The sequence below is a fragment of the Epinephelus moara genome, chromosome 8 (genome assembly GCF_006386435.1).
Source record: "Epinephelus moara isolate mb chromosome 8, YSFRI_EMoa_1.0, whole genome shotgun sequence".
Taxonomy (NCBI): Eukaryota; Metazoa; Chordata; class Actinopteri; order Perciformes; family Serranidae; genus Epinephelus; species Epinephelus moara.
The window spans coordinates 22,370,848-22,391,817 of NC_065513.1; the positions used below are offsets into that span (position 1 = coordinate 22,370,848).

Genomic DNA, 20,970 nt, shown 5'->3' on the forward strand with positions numbered 1-20,970 from the left:
AGGTGCTAAAAAGAATCATGGCAAATATTGGCACTTAAAGCAAAAAGTATTGTTCTGTAAAATATGATATTAAAGTAAATCTAAACATGTTGAGAGGGTAAAGTTTTCAAGTTTAGTATGCCTTGCAGCCAGGAGCATACAGTGGTTAGGACTGGCCCCAGTGCACGCTGTGAGGACAGGCCCTAGTGCCAGATTTTGAGTCGAAACAGCTACTGTATATTTTATAGTATCATCACATGATCAAATACAGACTTGATGTTGGACAACATCAACATACATATTACCAGTCATCACTACAAATCTGTAAAAAAAACAACAACGAACAAATAAAATAAAAAATACTCATTAAATGGATTTTTAAAAATAGTTTATTTATATTTTATATAGTTTATGTAAAATGAACATATAATTCTGTCATAGATTTCTTCTGACTATTTCACAAAAAAAGTAGATAACAGTATTTGTTTTTTAACATGTGTTCCTCTTAAAACACAGGTGTATTTCTGAGGTGGCAAGTTGAATCACTTATAAGTGTCCGTTCTCTGCTCTAGAGAGAGCGGGCCCCCCTACCTCATGGGCCCCAGTGCAACCGTGCTGCTGCACTGTCTACATTCACGCCCCTGCTTGCCGCTCATTCCAAGCTTGCAGATTTACCCAGCTCTGTTCGGGTGGTCGGGACCACAAGGGGAATTTTTCTTTTAATTGTGTCTGTATTAGTCACACATCCTTTTACAAAACATTACAAAATCAAAAATGCTTATTTTTTTTATCCTCTTACCTGTGGCGATGTTCATCAGGCTAGACTGTTTTAATGTTAGTCCCACACTGTTGGAGATATCAGCCGTAGAGATGTCTGCTTTCTCTCAAATATAATGGAACTAGATGACACTTGGCTTGTGGTACTCAAAGTGCTAAAAAACACATTAAAAAAATTAAACAGCAATGCCTCTTTCCAGAAATCATGACCCAGTTACTCAAGATAATCCACAGACCTTGTTGTGAGTAGTTTCATTTTAGGAACTATTTTCTTTCTAAGAAAAAACACCCACTGACTGTATCAACGTACAGAAAGAAGTGTGCATCTACTGCTAGCTCACCAGCTAACGTCACAGTTTAGCTGAGGAGGACGCCATTAATGTTCACATCTCACACTGTCACATCCATGAGTAGATGCACCCTTCCTTGTGCAGTGATACAGTTGGTGGGTGTAGTTCAGTAGAAGGAAAATAATTCATCATAGTTCAAAATAGTTCAGTGCCATCTAGTTCCAGTATATTTGAGAGAAGGCAGACATCTCTACGGCCGATATCTCTTACACTCTGCAGCTCACACCTAAACAATCTAGCCTAATAAACAGCACTACAGGTAAGATGAAAAATATATATGTTTGAATTTGGCATGAGCTGTCCCTGTAAGAGACAAAGATATGCTGCTCTATGAATCTCTATGCTGTATTTTGTACACAACACTAGACTTAACAATGACACTTTTCTCTCCTCTTAGCTAATGTCTTTTTAAAATTAGCACCGTCACAACTTCCCTTTAAGAGGAATAATCCCTCAAAACTGACTTCACATAGGGCAGTCTCCAAAACATACTACACAAGCAGCATTTTCAAATGTTATCCACTAGACAGCAGTAGAGGTTTAGAAACCGAGTGTATGAGCTCCCTCATAACCCATTTCAGCCTGTTGTAGCCTCTGATTATTCCAACATGCTGATGACAGAGTCAAGTAATTCTTAACACACCAGTGGCCCATTCAACATGACTAATCGACACTGCTAATGTTAAGTGATAAAAGTCAGTCATCACATTAATTATAATACACACCACACAACAGAAAACAGGCAATACGTTGCCTTGTTTTCATAACTTCCTTCTTTATCATTTCTGAAGTATTCTCCAAATAAGGAATTAGATTCAAATATCTTGTTAAAGCTTCTACTATTCTTTTTTTGTGTGTGATTGCTTCTTTATTAACATCATCAGTGGATAAATTCCCATGATTTACATGTATAAGATCAACAGCTTCCTTGATAGGTATTGAAATACTGTATACATCAAACTTTAAACACAAATCATATCACTGTCTAACACCACCCCCAGACCATCCTGCTCATCCTCTTTTCTACGAACCCATCACATTTCACCCAGCGCTCCCACCCAAAGCGGAGGAAGTAATACTTCTAAACTCCACATACATGACTGTGTGTCTGTGCAAACACCCACACCTGCAAAAGAAATACATGCACAGACATTCAAACATAGTATCTGCACTAACACAAATCTACATTTGCACGTACAGTCTATTCACACATGCATTGTTCAAAGTCCTCCATGCATGAAGTGTTAACCTTTGTTCTGTCAAACAAAACGTGAAGGGCAGTAAAAAAAAACACTCTCGTTTCAGTAGGATGATATTTTACATCTTTATCTGCCACAGTGGTGCTGATTCATAACGGAGAAGGCACCTGATATCTACACGCAGGAAGTCAGCAGCTTTCTGTTCAAATGATGTCAGACTTCTCAGACTTATTTGTGTCTGGTTGCATTATAGACTTGAATCTTATATGACTTTCATGATACAGGCCTGAAACTCTTTCTTTTTACACTTCACACTGCTGCAGTTTTTTTTTAAAATGTTGTATCTCATTTGATTTTATAATTTATGGTTTTACGATTTAATGATTTTAAGATTTATGTTTTTACACTGAATTGCCTTGTAAGCAGTCTCTCAGTAATTTTGTCTGGGATGCTTCATCACAGCTGCAACCACCACCAGGCTTCACTGTAGGTGCAGGTGATGAGTGGTGTCACAGTGGTAGCTCTTAGCATGCATGCAAAATAGGTGACAAACATCAGTCTGATAAGTTGCTTATTGCAGTTGCAGAACAGATAACCTACATACTTTTCAGTTCCTAAATTAAACAGCCAAGAATAATACATTTTTGTGGGCACTTAAACATGCAGAATTAGGGGTGTTAGTTCTGCAAAACAGGCCGTGTAGCTCTTAAGATGGGGATGCTTTCTTTCCGCAAAAAGATACATTAACCTCCAGTGAGGAGTCTTATATGTGGATGATTAGAGACTTTATTTAAGTTGGTTGTTTTTAATTAAAGATTAATGCAACATGATCAACAATTCATCTGTTTTTTTTTTATTTGTTTTTTTTTATAAAAGTCTAAGTGTAAAATGTTCAATAGTTTTCAGTTGAATAAGGTATTGTGAACTGATCATGTTCATTACCTGCCGGCTCATTGGGTGTAACCTCCCTTTAGGTTTCTAGAGAAAGACAACATCATGAAGACAGAGATATCTTTGTGTGTTAACGCCTGACAAAAAACAGAACACTGTGCTTCCTGTAAATGCAAAAACCACTAACACTTTTCTTGGTTAGATGTTTCCCTTTTAAGAACGCAGACAGTCCTCAAGCAGTTATTTCCCTGATGTGCAATCAGCCAGGCAGCACGAACTCAACATGAAATGCTATTTCAATGGAACTCTGCTGATCAGCGTGCTCCCTCCACTGTTGGTGACAGAGTTTGTTTTGGGAGCTCTCGGAAATGGTTTGGCTCTCTGGATCTTCTGCTTCCACCTGAGGCCCTGGAAGAGCAGCACGGTGTTACTCTTCAACCTGGCCTTGGCTGATTTTCTGCTCAACATGGCTTTGCCTTTTCGTGCCAGCTACTACTTCTCTGAGATCAAGTGGATGTTTGGAGGCGCTCTCTGCAACATCTGTCTCTTCATGTTGGCCATGAATCGCAGTGGAAGTACAATCTTCTTGATGGCTATCGCTGTGGACAGGTACATGCGTGTGGTGCATCCCCATCATCCCATCAACTCTCTGAGTATCTCCAAAGCCATATGTGGAGCACTTGGCTTATGGCTGCTCACCATCTCAATGACAGCTCATGTCTTCACTCTGAAACACAACACAACCTACTGTGAGAGCTTCCTGATCGAGACTGAACCCCAGCGAAATCTGACCTGGCATAAATTCGAGTTCATCTTTTCCTTCTACATCCCTCTGCTGGTGATTCTCTACTGTACATTCCAAATTATTGGCCACCTGCGAAGGAGACAGCTGTCCCAGCATGCAAAGATCAAGAAGGCTCTGTGTTTCATTGCAGTTGTGGCGGCGCTCTTCGTCATTTGCTTCCTCCCGAGCAACATCACGCAACTGCTGATTTGGATCAGGACCCAACAAGTTGCCAGCACCCTTCCTGAATCTGAAGTCTGCCCTGCTCTGGAAAACCTGACCACCTCGTTTTACATCACCATCAGCCTGACCTATCTCAACAGCGTGTTGGACCCTGTGGTTTACTACTTCTCCAGCCCTGTCTTCAAGAACATCTGCAGGAAAGCTCTTCATCTGTCCCAAACAAACACTGCTGAAAGCACAGAGAGGAAAACTCGAGAAACAGGCTCCCAGTCTCTCAGTCAGCTGTGATCACAAAACTCAAGGAACTCATTGAGACAGATGCAGCTAAAATATTGATGAAAAGTGACACGTTTCTTTCAGTGTTGTCACGTTAGTGTTACAGCCAACAAAAACATGTTAAAAATTCCTCTTATTCAGTAGTTATGTAGCATATTTTGACTGCACTTTCCAAATATCTTTATTGCCTTTGCAAAACATTCTATTGTAACACTGTGTTATTTTTATTTTTATTTATATTAACTGCACCTTTTTTCCTAATTATTAATTGCCTTTGCCATTGTAAAGATGTGACATGATATATGGTTTTAATATTTTGTCCAGCTTGGACACATGTCAAACTACACCTCAACTGTGTAAACTCAAACATACAGTTTTGATGTTGTGTTATTGAAGTCCATTGCATTAACCAGATGTTGTTTTCATACTTATGACATCATATAAATAAAATGCCATCTTGTAAAACTGGATCATCATTAGAAAAAACATTTCCCGCAGAAAATGTGTGTGAATGCTGGCAACTGAAATTGCAAAGCATTACTAAAAATACAGGAATCTTAGAGTGCAAATCCACTGTACTGCTGAAAAACCTGGAAACTATATGGTAAAACTGGCAGAACTGGAAACTGAACTGCATTACCTAAAGAAGATAAGAGCTGAATAAATTCCTAGAAAAGATGGGCAGTTAATCTGTAATACTGCGAAAAGGTGAATTTAAATTAATTAACTGGAAACTGGAACTGAAGTAGAAATGCTTTGTACTTTAAAAGCATCTCTGAATATAAGCTAAACATGCCCTGAAAGGCTGCAACACATTGACATTTGAATGGTTTATGTGACTGAAAGGATGCAGAAGTAGTGGTCGAACAAAGTCTGAATAAAGTCTGTAGATTAAAGTATGGAGAGAAGTACACTTTAAAAGTCGTCTAGATTGAAGATTTGTTTTTTTCCCCAATTCATTTCAACTATTAAAAATATGTTAAAAAAAATCTAAATATTATCATATTACTCGTTGGAGGTTATATTTTCTTTTTTTTTTTCACTTAAATCTTTATTAAACATTTTTTGTGACATTGTCATGTCAGTTACAACAGCATAATAAAATAAAAAAACAAAACAAAAAAAAAACAATTAGAGCTAACAAAACAAAAACTGCTTGGGTAAATACACATTTTTACAGCTTTAAGGATTAGTGTTTCTATTGATTATTATTCCAGTCCACTGTCGTCTTTTTGAGTCTTGTATAGAGTCCAAAATACCAAATTATTGAAAAATATCTCCCTCCACTCCTATGCTGACGACACACAGCTGTAGCTCCCTCTCAAGCCCAACTACAAGTCTAGTGTTGCCAGTCTCATAAACGACCTCGAAGACATAAAGAACTGGATGGCACAGAACTTCCTTCAGCTGAATGAGGGCAAATCAGAAGTTGTCCTTTTTTGGCCCCCCTGACTCCATTAAAGGGATTTCTGACCAGCTTAGCAGCCTTTCTAACTATTTAAAACCCCGTGTCAAAAATCTTGGTGGGATATTTGACTCTGCCTTTAAGTTTAATAAACAAATAAATGCAGTAGTAAAAACTAGAGAGATGGTCACCCATGCTCTCATTTCCTCCCGTTTAGACTACTATAACTTTCTGTACACCAGTATCAGTCAGTCCTCTCTGTCCTGGCTCCAACACTAGACTCCTCACAGGTACCCAGAGGAGAGACCATATCACACCTGTTTCAGCCTCTCTCCACTGGCTGCCTGTGAAGTTCAGAATTTACTTTAAGGTCCTCCTGTTTGTGTACAAAGCCCTTAATGGTCTGGCCCCATCCTAAATCGCAGACCCTCTAACCCCCTATTCTACGCCCAGGTCCCTCAGGTCAGCTGACCTGGGGCTCCTGGCTGTCCCACACTCCAGACAAGCTCAGGGGTGATAGTGCCTTTGCTGTGTCTTCCCCCAAACTGTAGAACAGCGCCCCCCTCCCAATCAGATCTGCACCCACCACTGACTTGTTTAAGTCCAGGCTCAAAACCTACTTTTATTCACTAGCGTTTGAGTCCCCCTGATGTGTGCCTGTGTGTTTTGTGTCTCTAAATGTGTGAGCTGTGTACCGGACAGTTATGTTGCCTCTCATGTATGTGTTTTTAGCATCATATTCCTTTTGTATAGCACTTTGGTCAACGTGAGGTGTTTTATAAATACATTTGAGTTGAGTTGAGAGTCCATTTTTCCCATTTTCTTTCTAGTTGTGCTTCTTATAGTCTCCGTATGTGTGTCAATTTTTCAATTTAAGAAGATTTCTTCCACAATTGTCAACCTCTGGTCCTTCGTTGGTGGTGTTTCTATACCCTAGTTCCTAGTGATAGCTTTGTTGCTTGCTACTGGCAATATTTTGATCAAATATCTATCACTAGCAACAACATTTTCTTCAGAAAATTTACATGGATAAAGCACCAAACAGCTGTTAAGAACCTCATAACCTAGTATGTGCTCAATCTCTTTACATACCATTTCCCAAAATACAGTTATTTTCTGACATTTCCAAAAAACGTGAGAGTGGTCTACATCAAAAGACCTGCACTCTTGCCAACATTTCAGGTAAGTATGGAGATGCTTACTTTTCAGTTTTGGTGTAATAAAAAACGAATCAGATTCTTCCATGAGAGCTCCCTCCAGGTTGACAAATTAGTGGCTGAATGGTTTATCTTCCACATATTATGTCAATCTTCGTATGAAAATTCTACATTGAGTTATTTCTCCCGTTTCACCTTGATATATTTATGCTGATTCAGCATTCACACGAATTATGGACACACATATACTGTAATTTTCATGATAAAAAGATATAAGTCTCATAGCTTTCTCACATCAGGTGTTCTATGATCATACTGATACCACGTCACATTAATGCCATACAGTATATAAGGGCAGATAAGAAATGAATTAATTAAAAAAAAATGTTATTCTTATCCTAGAGACGTGGCATGTTTTCTGGATTATTTCATTTGACTTCCACTTAACATGAAGTGCATGCACATATACAGTTAATGCACTGCAGACACAATAAGAATTGAGCACAATAAAGCAAATAAATCAAGGATTTATAGTTTATTTGTTGCATCCTGCAATCACTGCATGACAGAAATGCTTTGGTACGACAGACTTTATTAAAGTACATTGTTTTTAACTGAAGATCATTTCAATGGGATTAATAATTAATTAGTGATTTTTATATAATGCAAGGGTTTTGTGAACTGATCTGATTCGTAACTTTCTAGAGAAATACATTCATTGCATTTATTTTCAGTAACCACCAATGGTCATGAGACTATAGCAGAGCACTTAGCAACAGACACCCATTCACCCTCACGTTCACACCTACAGGCAATTTAGAGTCACCAGTGAACTTAACTGTGGGAGGAAGGTGGCCACTGTGCCATGTTAAAATTTATTGGGGAAAATAAAACAGAACCACTGTGCTTCCTGTAAATGCGAAAACCACTAACACCTATTGTCTGTGAGATGTTTCCCTTTTAAGAACGCAGACAGTCCTCAAGCAGTTATTTCTCTGATGTGCAATCAGCCAGGCAGCACGAACTCAACATGAAATGCTATTTCAGTGGAACTCTGCTGATCAGCGTGCTCCCTCCACTGTTGGTGACAGAGTTTGTTTTGGGAGCTCTCGGAAATGGTTTGGCTCTCTGGATCTTCTGCTTCCACCTGAGGCCCTGGAAGAGCAGCACGGTGTTACTCTTCAACCTGGCCTTGGCTGATTTTCTGCTCAACATGGCTTTGCCTTTTCGTGCCAGCTACTACTTCTCTGAGATCAAGTGGATGTTTGGAGGCGCTCTCTGCAACATCTGTCTCTTCATGTTGGCCATGAATCGCAGTGGAAGTACAATCTTCTTGATGGCTATCGCTGTGGACAGGTACATGCGTGTGGTGCATCCCCATCATCCCATCAACTCTCTGAGTATCTCCAAAGCCATATGTGGAGCACTTGGCTTATGGCTGCTCACCATCTCAATGACAGCTCATGTCTTCACTCTGAAACACAACACAACCTACTGTGAGAGCTTCCTGATCGAGACTGAATCCCAACGAAATCTGACCTGGCATAAGTTCGAGTTCATCTTTTCCTTCTACATCCCTCTGCTGGTGATTCTCTACTGTTCATTCCAAATTATTGGCCACCTGCGAAGGAGACAGCTGTCCCAGCATGCAAAGATCAAGAAGGCTCTGTGTTTCATTGCAGTTGTGGCGGCGCTCTTCGTCATTTGCTTCCTCCCGAGCAACATCACGCAGCTGCTGATTTGGATCAGGACCCAACAAGTTGCCAGCACCCTTCCTGAATCTGAAGTCTGCCCTGCTCTGGAAAACCTGACAACTTCGTTTTACATCACCATCAGCCTGACCTATCTCAACAGTGTGTTGGACCCTGTGGTTTACTACTTCTCCAGCCCTGTCTTCAAGAACATCTGCAGGAAAGCTCTTCATCTGTCCCAAACAGACACTGCTGAAAGCACAGAGAGGAAAACTTGAGAAACAGGCTCCCAGTCTCTCAGTCAGCTGTAATCACAAAAATCAAGGAACTCATTGAGACATATGCAGCCCGCAACGCGTTTCTTTGAAAGTTATTATGTAAGTGCTACAGGCAACAAGATATCCTTTTTTACTTCTCTATACAGCAGTTAACCAGCATACACTGACTGCACACTTTTTGTATACTGACTGCACTTTTAAAAATATTTCTTTTGCAAAGTAGATGCTCTTTTAAAAGAATTTTGTCCTACATATACACACACCAGACTTCACCTCAACTGTATAATCTCACAAATCTACATAGTTTTGATGGTGCGTTTTTTTGTAGTTCATTGCTTTAACCAGACAATGTTTTCATACTTATCACATCATAAGCATAAAATATCATCTTGTCATTCTGAGAAAGCTGTATCATAATTATGGAAACATAAGTTAGTAACTTACAATGTCTGATCGATTTCTTTTATGTGTGTGTGTGTGTGTGTGTGCCATGATCATAATGATACCAAGTCATATTAAAGAGATATATGAAGAAAAAAACTCTCTTCAAATGTTATTTATATGATAAATACAATGTCCTCGTTGGCACAAGTAAGATTTCTATCCTCACAGCAGAGATGTGGCATGTTTTCCTGCATTATTCTATTTGATTTCGACTTAACATAAAGTACATGCACTCAAACACAGACTCAATGCATCACAGTCGCTATAATATGAAGCCCCAGAAGGGGACATGGGGGGAAAAAAATACATGGGTAAAAATTCAATTTCAATTTTATTTATAAAACCCAATATAACAAATCACAGTTTGCCTCAGGGGGGTTTACAGCATATGACATACCTCTGTCCTTTGGACCCTCACAGTGGATAAGAATCCCTTGCAAAACTTTATAATACATTACTCTTCTATTATATTTTGAGTCACCTTGCACACCTCCCGCATCAGTGCAACATGCAGAGGGCTTGGTGAAGGTGAATTTAGCCTAGATCAGCAGGGGCCTGTACTACAAAGCAGGATTTTAAGTTAGTGAGGTAACTTCAGGGTTAACTCTGGGTTTTTAGTACCATGATGCTGGTTCCCTTTTTACTGGGATAAATCACTGTGGCAACTTATGTTGAACAGCTAACCTGCTCTGGAGCAAGTTAACTTCAGAGTATCGGATCACAGCCTATCAAAACCCTGACCTCTGACCAGTCAGATCACTGGAGGAAAGAGTATCCATGGACAAAAATCAAGAGTCTTAGGTAAAAAAAGAGTAATCTATATATTATTATAGGTCAGTAGAATCATTTCATTGTTTCAGGGCTCTGTTTCCACTGGTCTTAAAACAGAGCTTCAAACAAACACACTAAACACATGATTTTAGCGGGATTTTACCTAATGTCAAGTTTATTTCAGTCTGCGGTGACAGTGTTGCTATTTTACATTCTGATTCCATCACTGCAACTTAAAATAATATGAGACACCTGTGTGATGAGAACTAGGATAAAACAGATAATGTTTTATTCGAAAAATATTCCACACACTGTTAATTGGCTCCCGTTATTATAAAGGCCACATTTCGGGCAGATAGACCCCATCAGTCATTAACTAGGCTACTTTTCCACCCTTTACTTCAGAAGCAGAAACACCCTGTTGTTACTTTAAAGTGTTTTATGTGACATATTCAGAATAGTTTTGTCATCTACCAACTGAATAGCAAAAAAATACCCTTACTTCTGTCACATATAGCCTAGCGATACCTTCACGTAATATAAGTCTGGGACCAATTATGTATTTTTTGTTTACAATATTTCTACATTTCTCGAGATGAGATTACAGATCATCATTCACATCCCGCGTCACTGACATTTTACTGTCTCACAGTCGCAGACACTTTTGCTACCGTTTCATCTCATATGATTTAAAACAGCGTACTTCATGGTTCTGATGATGTCGCTCGTAAATAACAACCCCACCTCTTTCACACGAATGTGCTCATGGCTGGATAGCAAAACCCAGAGTTGACTGAACTTGTTGATAACAAGCTTCGTAGTACCAGTTATCCAGACGGCCAATGTTAGGGTTAGTCAAACCAGATAACTAAAAGATATCCTCAATAAGCTGAACTGGTTTTGTAGTACAGGCCTCATGTGTGGTGATGATTTAATACTCTCTCAGCCAGTAACATATCTTGTCTCATTGCTTTAGGTAGGTATGACCATTTACTGTTTACCCTCATTAAATCACCTGAAAACGACAACACCAGGCTGCTAGAGTACAACCATATAGGCCGCTACACACATCAGTGAGGGCGGTTGATACTTTTTTCTTCTTTTTTTTTTAAAGACGTCCGGTTACCAGAGCTCATATCTTCCAACTGTCTTTTTAGCAAAAGCAGCATGTGGGAGGTGAGATATACTGGAAATAATGTTATCATAACCCACCTGTCTGTGGGTGCAAATTTGTGGTGATCGGTGTGCATGTTATGATGCTCTGCCTTTTTCCACATCAGTTTAAACGTTTTTAATGTTTTCAAAGTAAAAGGCCTCTGCTACTTTTGTGTTTTATGCCTTTGTATATTGCACTGCTCTATCTATCTACTGTATCTCTCTATCTATCTTTCTAATTAGATGTTTGCTTGTTATAAGTGGCCTTAAAAAATAGTTACCAATTCTTCCTTTAGGTCTAGAGGACATCCACGTGTTTGAATATAGAAAGCAAAATCTTTAAAGGGTAACTACGCCCATTTTCAAAATTCATACATGTTGGTCCCATGGTATACAACGGTTCAAAAAATATTAGTAAAGCTGGACAACTTTCTCCCAAACCCAAAACTACAGTGCTAAAACTCAAATTTGTGATGTCACATGGTGTAAGGTCTGGAGCTGCTCCACGGACAATGAATGGTGAAAGATATTATAGATAACACTGAGAGCACCCAGGGTAATGATCTGAGTATATGGGTACATTTTCTGTTTCATAACTGAGTGCACTTCAATAGAGTAAAGCTTGTTTGGATATAAAATAGAAAACAAACACTCTGTGGGTCCATAAAATCAGCCTCCCATTCATTGTCTATAGAGCAGCTCCAGACTTTATACTCTACAACATCACAAGTTGGACACTTAAGGAGTGATCACACCGAGATGAAACGCCAGAAACCCGACGCCAGTAAAACCATTGTTTTCCTATGATACCGCGCATCTGACTGCATCAAGCGTCTTTTTAGACGGGCGTTTTTCCAGCGACTTTTTAGACGCGTGTTTTTTTAGACGCTTCTTTTAGACGCGCATAGACGCTGAAAAATTAAAATATTTTCAACTTTTTGAGCATCATACGCCAGTAGCTAGCGTGCATTGAATAAGCGCTTCCAGCGTTTCAAGTGTCTTTGGAGCGTCCGCATCTCATTTCTGTGTGATCGCCCCCTAACTTCTCTGGTTTCTGGCTTTGAGAGAAAGTAGCTCATGCTACCAAATGTTGCCTGAACTTTACAAGGTCATGGAAATTCATTCATTCATTCTCCGAAATTGATTATTCTGTTAGGGGTCATGGAGCGGGCTGGAGCCTATCCCAGCTGACACTGGGTTGGGTACACCCTGGACAGGTTGCCAGACTATCACAGGCCTGACAAGACCATGGAAATAACATACTGTAACTCTTAATTTAGGTGGTGTTCCCCTTTACCGTTTCATCTTTCACATGACTGAGAGAACAGCACGGCATGCAAATGTGTTTTATTTACGACTACAACTTCAGCAGCTGATGTTTGTCACCTGATGGCCTCTTTGATGCAGCTAACAGTTTTCAGTTCAGATGATGTGGTTCATAAATATAGTACATACAGCATGACAGAAATTAACATGCGGCTCTTAAAACCACAAACGCCTCCTCCCCTGTGTTAGTAGGCTCCTCCATGCAGACAGCCATCAAAGGATTATTTCTTTGAGTAAACTCATTTGACAAACATGCATGTGTTAACGTCAAGTAAATAACAGATTCATACAGAAATACTTGAATCCTATATTTCTAATGAACATTTACAGAGATTGTCATTGGCAGGTTTTAAAAACTTAACTAATATTTTACTCAGTCTACATGCTGCACGCTGTGATGATATGATTTCATACACACTCCTTGTTTATGCCAAACAAAGGGAAGTTGGGCAATACTCAGTAAAACACAAAAGTTGTGATGCAATAATTACACCGAAACTGGTCAAAATCAAAATTAGAGACTGTTACTTGTAGTCACACAGCTTCTCACGCAGCAATCGTTATTTTCAAAACTAAAGTCAATTTAAAAGAGAAGTTTGCTCATAGTGGGCGACATATGGCTCTGGCTTCACTGTGTGTACAATTCTGTGGAATGAAAATGAGGTTTGTTACTTCCCCTGCGTCTGAATTGAACAGGAAGCATCACCTCGACATACAGCATGTGTGGTTCACCCCCTACCACATCAACTCCCTGTACCTATTTCCATCTGTGTGCATTCACCAATTGTTCTTTGAGTTTTAGCAGTTCCACCAGGGCAGTTTCAGTGTGAGCTTTACTGTATCTTGCTGTGCCTTGTTTTCATCTAACTGTTCTGATCTCTCAGTTTCATGAAAACCTTTCTGGGGATGTTTGCTGCAATCTAACAGCTGCTATAAATACTACAATATTTGCATCAAATAGCTGTTTTCAGTTTGTCGATCTGTCTCTATCAAATACACCATAAATAAATAAGTTTCACCTACAATGACAAAACAAACAGAGTTGTATAATCTTGAATCAAGGTCCCCATGTACTTTTACCAATTAATATTCAACTTTCCCATATTTTACCAGGGGTGGGTAGAGTACTGAAAATCTGTACTCAAGTAAAAGTACAATTACTGCCATAAAAAATTACTCAAGTAGAAGTAAAAATACTATTTGAGAAACCTACTCAAGTAAAAGTAAAAAGTACCCGGTTAATAATTTACTCAAGTACAAGTTACTTTCCGTTTGAATATTTTTTAGGGTGTGCGGACCAGTGCAAAATAATGAAAAAACAGCACTTGTCGATAAAACTTTTTTTTTAATGAAGCAGGTACCAAACTTCCACTCTCCATCTCCTTCACTCTACCCCTCTTTTCCTCATCTAACCTCTTCTTTCTCCATTTCCCTATCTGTAATTTGAGTGGATGACCTTGCTTTAAAAACAGAACTGGCATCCCAACTTCTTTGTCTTTTCTATGAAACGAAGAGCAGCTCCCGCTTGCTCTTCGTTTTGACCTGGCTCCGACATAATCTTCGCGATCGGGGTCAGGTCAGGAGTGGAGGACTGGTGCTTGCTTGTTCAGCGGGTTCAGAACATGGCGCTTTAGTAGAGTTCGAATAATATTCTAATTTATTATTATTTATTTTTATTTTATTTTTTTTTAACAAAAACCCCCCACAAAAAATAAGATGCTTATTATGCTTATTAATATGAAAGTGACACTCGGATGAAAACATCCGTTCTGACCTCACTGAAGTGCCAGGTATGACAAACTTCTGCCTCGCTATCTGAGCAATGTTTGGATAGGCCTACTTCAGTGCGCCTGTAGGTTTCCACCACAAGAGTGGATCCTGGTCGGCTCGTAGTGGTGTCTCATTCTGGTAACGTTTCATCTCTTCTTCAAAAAGGGTAGGCAGGGAGGCAGCAGGTGCAACACTCTCCCTGTATTTCTCCCCGAACCGGTCACACATCCCGGACAGCGCAGTGGGTGGTGTTGGCGCAGCAGGCTCCTCCGTTGGCGCCTCTCCCTCCTTCTGTGCGTCCCTCTCTGGCCCGGCTTGTGCGCGAGCCATCTCCGCCTGAACAGGATTCGCCGTGATAAACAACATTATCTTTTTTTTTTTCTCTCTTTTTTTTTTTTTTCCTTTTTTTTCTTTTACAACATTATCAATAGTTTTAATTAATTATTAATGATATTCGAATTATCAAATTTAGGTTCGAACTTATAAAAAACATATATATTCGAATATATTTCGAACTTCGAATTTTTTTTGACAGCCCTAGAGCAGACTAGTTGTAACGAAGGTAAATGGCAAATGTTGTGAAGTAAAAAGTAGATTACTGGCTCAAAAATATACTTGAGTAAGAGTAGAAGTACAGTTTTAAAAAAGGAACTTAAAAAGTACTTGTTCCTCAAAAAAACTTTTTTTTTCTCACGTGCGTTTCTTGTAACGCATTACTACCCACCCCTGTATTTTACCTCATTTCCATGACATTACTTAAGTAGTTTATAATACTGTATGTAATGTTTGGCCTACATAGCAAACACAGGGTGCGATAGTGCGGCTCTTACTCCAGAGTGCTCCTCTTTGTGACAGCTATTGTAGCAGAAATGCAGCATGAAATATGAAATAAAATGCCTCTGTGTCTACACTTACAGTAGACACTGTCCTTAAATGGTTTAAGTCATATCTTCATGACAGGAAGTACTTTGTCTCGATTGGGAACTATAAGTCAGAGCAGATGGCCATGACGTGGGGTCCTACAGGGATCCATTTTGGTATCCCTCGTTTAATTCTCTAAATGCTTCCATTAGGCCAAGCCATATAAAATAATAACATAGCCTACCATAACTATGAGATGACACACAAATATATATATCACTTTCACCAGGTGATTATGGACCTGTCGAATGCCTGTGTCATTGTATCTAGCAAATAAATGATTGGATGTGTCGAAATTTTCTCCAACTCAACAGAGATAAGAACAACATTATTGTCTTAGGGCCACGGAAAGAAAAAGTGTGTCAGCTCTCGCCTCACTTGAATGCTAAACAAGCACTTTCCAGGCATTCGGGGATAAGCTGCCAGTGCTTGCTGACTTTACTTGCCTGTTAAACTTTCCTGCCACCAACTTGCTACATATGCCAATGTGTATAAACATTTTAGTGTCATGTGAAACCGTTATGCAGCACTAGATTTTAAAATAGTAATACAAGGAACATAGACAATTTTTCATATAAACAACAGCCAAAACAACATATAGTCAAACCTTCTTCAAAACATTCTGTCAATTTGAAACCATTTTAAGGCCTGAAAAACTGTTGTTTTTTTTAAAATTTCATAACTTTTCCAGGAATTTCATGGCCGTAACAGTGTTGAATCATCAGGAATGATGACTTCAGATGGCATGACTATGTGTGCAGGAGTCAAGCCAGTCAGAGTTGTCATTAACTGTAAAGTACAGTTCTGAAAGGCCTCAGTGTGGTTACCTACTTCCTCACAGAAATATCATCTATGTACTTGTTTGAGTAAATAAAGGACACTCTTTCAGTAGAAATGACACCAATGTCAAAAAGGTTGCCCTCACATGTGGTTACTAAATATAGACTCAAGTTTCAAAAGACCCTTCATGATGGAAAAGCCAGACCTGGGGTTGGGGCCTGTGGGCGAGCGCCTGGTGGCCGGGCCTTTGCCCATGGGGTCCGGCCAGGCCCAGCCCGAACCGGCTACATGGGCTCGTCCCCCTGCAGGCCCACCACCCACAGAGGGATCCAGAAGGGAGTGGTGCATTGTGGATCGGGCAGTAGACCAAGGCGGGGGCCTTGGTGGTCTGATCCTCGGCTACGGAAGGTGGCTCTTGGGACATGGAATGTCACCTCTCTGGCGGGGAAGGAGCCGGAGCTTGTGGAAGAGGTTGAGCGTTACCGGCTAGATATAGTCGGCCTCACCTCGACACATAGTCCCGGCTCTGGAACCCAAGTCCTTGAGAGGGGTTGGACTCTCCTTTGCTGGAGTTGCTCCGGGTGAGAGGCGGAGGGCTGGGGTGGGCTTTCTGATAGCCCCCAGACTCTCTGCCTGTACGTTGAGGTTTACCCCAGTAGATGAAAGGGTTGCTTCCCTGTGCCTTTGGGTTGGGGAATGGATGCTGACTGTTGTCTGTGCTTATGCGCCGAACAGCAATTCAGAGTACCCGCCCTTTTTGGAGTCCCTGGGACGGGTGCTGGACAGTGCCCCGACCGGGGACTCCGTTGTTCTGCTTGGGGACTTAAGCGCTCACGTGGGCAATGACAGCAGGACCTGAAGGGGCATGACTGGGAGGAATGTCCTGCCTGATCTGAACTCGAGTGGTGTTCAGTTATTGGACTTCTGTGCGGGTCGCAGTTTGGCCATAACTAACACCATGTTCGAACATAAGGATGTCCATCGGTGCCTAGGTCGCAGGTCAATGATTGACTTTGTAGTTGTATCACTTGACCTGCGGCCATATGTTCTGGACACTCGGGTGAAGAGAGGAGCAGAGCTGTCAACTGATCACCTCCTGGTGGTGAGTTGGATCAGGTGGCAGGGGAGGACGCCGTGCAGACCTGGCAGGCCCAAATGAGCAGTGAGGGTCTGCTGGGAACACCTGGTGGAAGAACCTGTCAAGATGATCTTCAACTCCCACCTCCGGGAGAGCTTCGACCGCGTCCCGAGGGCAGAGGGGGACATTGAGTCCGAATGGGCCTCGTTCTGCTCTGCCATTGTTGAGGCGGCAGTTGTGAGCTGTGGCCGCAAGGCCGCTGGGGCCAGTCGCGGCGGTAATCCCCGAACCCGCTGGTGGACACCAGAGGTGAGGGGAGCCGTCAGGCTGAAGAAGGAGGCCTACAGGGCATGGTTGGTCTGTGGGTCTCCGGAAGCAGCTGACGGGTACCGGCGGGCCAAGCGGAGCGCAGCAGCGGCAGTCGTTGAGGCAAAAACTCGGGCGTGGGAGGAGTTCGGTGAGGCCATGGAGGAAGACTATCGATCGGCTCCAAAGAGGTTCTGGCAAACCGTCCGGCGCCTCAGGGGGGGAAGGCGGCAACTTGCTCACACTGTTTACAGTGGGGGCGGGGAGCTGCTGACGTCAACTGGGGACATTGTCGGGTGGTGGAAGGAATACTTTGAGGAGCTCCTCAATCCCACCAACACGTATTCCAGTGAGGAAACAGAGCCGGGGGTCTCGGGGCCGGGTCATCCAATTTCTGGGGCAGAAGTCGCCGAGGTAGTGAAGCAACTCCGTGGCGGCGGAGCCCCAGGGGTGGATGAGATTCGCCCTGGATATCTCAAGGCTCTGGATGTTGTAGGGCTGTCCTGGTTGACACGCCTCTGCAACATTGCGTTGACATCGGGGGCAGTGCCTCTGGAGTGGCAGACCGGGGTGGCGGTCCCCATCTTCAAGAAAGGGGACCAGAGTGTGTGTTCCAACTACAGGGGGATCACACTCCTCAGCCTACCCAGTAAGGTCTACTCCAGGGTGCTGGAGAGGAGGGTCCGGTCGATAGTTGAACCTCAGATTGAGGAGGAGCAATGTGGTTCTCGTCCCGGACGCGGAACCGTGGACCAGCTCTTTACCCACGCCAGGGTGCTGGAGGGGGCATGGGAGTTCGCCCAACCAGTCCACATGTGTTTTGTGGATTTGGAGAAGGCTTACGACCATGTCCCCAGGGGTATCCTGTGGGGGGTGCTCCGGGAGTATGGGGTTGGTGGCCCCTTGCTAAGGGCCATCCAGTCCCTGTACCGAAGGAGCGCGAGTCTGGTTCGCGTGGCTGGCAGTAAGTCGGACCTGCTCCCGGTGAGAGTTGGACTCCGCCAGGGCTGCCCTTTGTCACCGGTTCTGTTCATAACTTTCATGGACAGAATTTCTAGGCGCAGTCGAGTGGTGGAGGGTGTCAGGTTCGGTGACAGGAGGATCTCGTCCCTGCTTTTTGCGGATGACATGGTCCTCCTAGCCCTATCGAGCAGTGACTCCGGCTCTTGCTGGGACGGTTCGCAGCCGAGTGTGAAGTGGCTGGGGTGAGAATCAGCACCTCCAAGTCTGAGGCCATGGTCCTCAGCCGGAAAAGGGTGGATTGCCCACTCCAGGTTGGGGGGGAGGTCCTGCCTCAGGTGGAGGAGTTTAAGTATCTCGGGATCTTGTTCACGAGTGAGGGTAGGATGGAGCAGGAGATTGACAGGCGGATTGGGGCGGCGTCAGCAGTGATGCAGGCGCTTAACCGGTCCATTGTGGTGAAGAGGGAGCTTAGCCAGAAAGCGAAGCTCTCGATTTACCAGTCAATCTACGTTCCAACCCTCACCTATGGTCACGAGCGCCGGGTATTGACCAAAAGAACAATATCTCGAGTACAAGCAGCCAAAATGAGTTTCCTCCGCAGGGTGGCTGGCTGGGCTCAGCCTTAGAGATAGGGTGAGGAGCTCAGACATCCGGGAGGGACTCGGAGTAGAGCCGCTGCTCCTCCACATCGAGAGGAGCCAGTTGAGGTGGTTCGGGCATCTGGTAAGGATGCCTTCCGGACGCCTCCCTTGGGAGGTGTTTCGGGCATGTCCAACCGGGAGGAGACCTCGGGGCCGCCCCAGGACACGCTGGAGGGATTACATCGCCCGGCTGGCCTGGGAACGTCTCAGGGTTCCCTCAGAAGAGCTGACGGAAGTGGCTGGGGAGAGGACTGTCTGGGCTTCTTTGCTGAGGCTGCTGCCCCTGCGACCCAGACCCGGATAAGTGGAGGACGACCACGACGACGAGGAGTTTCGACCAAAATTTTTTTCTCAGGTAGGATTTTTTTCACAAAGTATAAAATCTTTACAAGAGAAAATAGAGAAAACCCAAACTAAATAAAAGTGCAGTTTAATATTAAAAGAGCACAGCTTACAGAACATTTACATACTACTTTATTCGTGTGTATGCGCCACAACATTTGCCTGATATTACACAGAATTGCACTCTGTTTATAACCTCAATGAGTCAATTCGAACTCAGTGGAGTGGGCAAATTCAAAGGTCTTGACCCAGACAATCGAAACAGCTGCCTGTGCCTCTGAAATACAAATAGGCAATAGCAATCTAGATACTTTTTATAGTGTACTTGTAGTGTTATCTGATTCTAAATCAACACCCCAGATTTCCACAAGAAGTAATGAGCCTGACTCCAATTTAAAGATGTCTCCACGGTAAGTTTCATCTGTTTACTGAGTTGAGAGTAACCGCACAAAACCTATATTGAAAAAAGAGCAAAAAATCTGTTGCTCCATGGACGTCTGTGCCTGTTCTCTCCTGACTACTAAAGCTGCAGCTAAAGAGAGTATGAAGGGAGGTGCCATCTTTTAAGGTATACACTGTCATTTCTATTACCAAAGAAAGTGCATGTACTCAGTTCAAAAACTAGATCGTTTACAGTGTCTGGGTTTGTGAGTGGAGGTAGTGTGTAAGGCTTTGAAATCCTTGTGCCTTGTGCTACCAAATTATATGGATCTATGTTTATTTTGTCTGAATACTGTTGCTTGATCATGCAAAAGACACAGGTAACAGAACGTGCTCCTTATGAGATAGCGCCCCTGTCCAAAACATTTAACACAGCGTGACATCAACTTCGCATTCTCTCTTACATCATTTATACAAATTACGAAACAAATGTTCCGTAATGTTGCTGACTAACATTACTCAACAAAAAAGCAAGCAAGAATGATATTCTTACATGTTTCTTAAGATAGGACACTTGCAGTACTTTTTGACATTGTAGTATCCAGTATTATATGTCATGGACATGATTTAATGTCATTTTAAGACTTAAATTGGTCGTGATCTATTTACATAAACAAATTGTTAGAAAGAGAAGACGACTGGTTGCTCTGTAAACCTTGTGTTGGGTGCTCATGTAGAACGGGAAACAACAGGATGTATGTATTGATATTCATTTTTTCTCGGTATCTTATCTCATGTCATCCTGTGTTTTTTATTAACTTATTTTTTGTTTCACCTGTCATGCCATTATATGGATCATGTGATGACCTCCGATCAGTTCCTGCCACTGTAAAAGTGGGGCCATATCTGTGTTGTAAAGTGGTGTGAAAAAGTGTTTGCCCCCTTCCTGATTTCTTACTTTTTTGCATGTTTTCCGCACTTAAATGTTTCAGATCATCAAACAAATTTAAACATTAGTCAAAGATAACACAAGTAAACACAAAATGCAGTTTTTAAATGAAGGGTTTTATTAATGAGGAAGAAAAAAATCCAAAGCTACATGGCCCTGTGTGAAAAAGTGTT

The 20,970-nt window shown here is 42.1% G+C and overlaps 2 protein-coding genes across 2 annotated transcripts; both read left to right on the forward strand.

The window, feature by feature from the left end:
* Window positions 1–3,473: 3,473 nt before the first annotated feature.
* On the forward strand, window positions 3,474–4,752 carry LOC126394545 (hydroxycarboxylic acid receptor 2-like). Its single transcript, XM_050051420.1, has one exon. The coding sequence runs from the start codon at window positions 3,480–3,482 to the stop codon at window positions 4,449–4,451; it is 972 nt and encodes a 323-aa protein (XP_049907377.1). The 5' UTR covers window positions 3,474–3,479; the 3' UTR covers window positions 4,452–4,752.
* A 3,279-nt stretch (window positions 4,753–8,031) lies between these two features.
* On the forward strand, window positions 8,032–8,979 carry LOC126394560 (hydroxycarboxylic acid receptor 2-like). Its single transcript, XM_050051445.1, has one exon. The coding sequence runs from the start codon at window positions 8,032–8,034 to the stop codon at window positions 8,968–8,970; it is 939 nt and encodes a 312-aa protein (XP_049907402.1). The 3' UTR covers window positions 8,971–8,979.
* Window positions 8,980–20,970: the final 11,991 nt, after the last annotated feature.

Excerpts from the sequence above, each read along its gene's own strand:
- LOC126394560 (XM_050051445.1), top strand. The coding sequence starts at position 8,032 with ATGAAATGCTATTTCAGTGGAACTCTGCTGATCAGCGTGCTCCCTCCA.
- LOC126394545 (XM_050051420.1), top strand. The coding sequence starts at position 3,480 with ATGAAATGCTATTTCAATGGAACTCTGCTGATCAGCGTGCTCCCTCCA.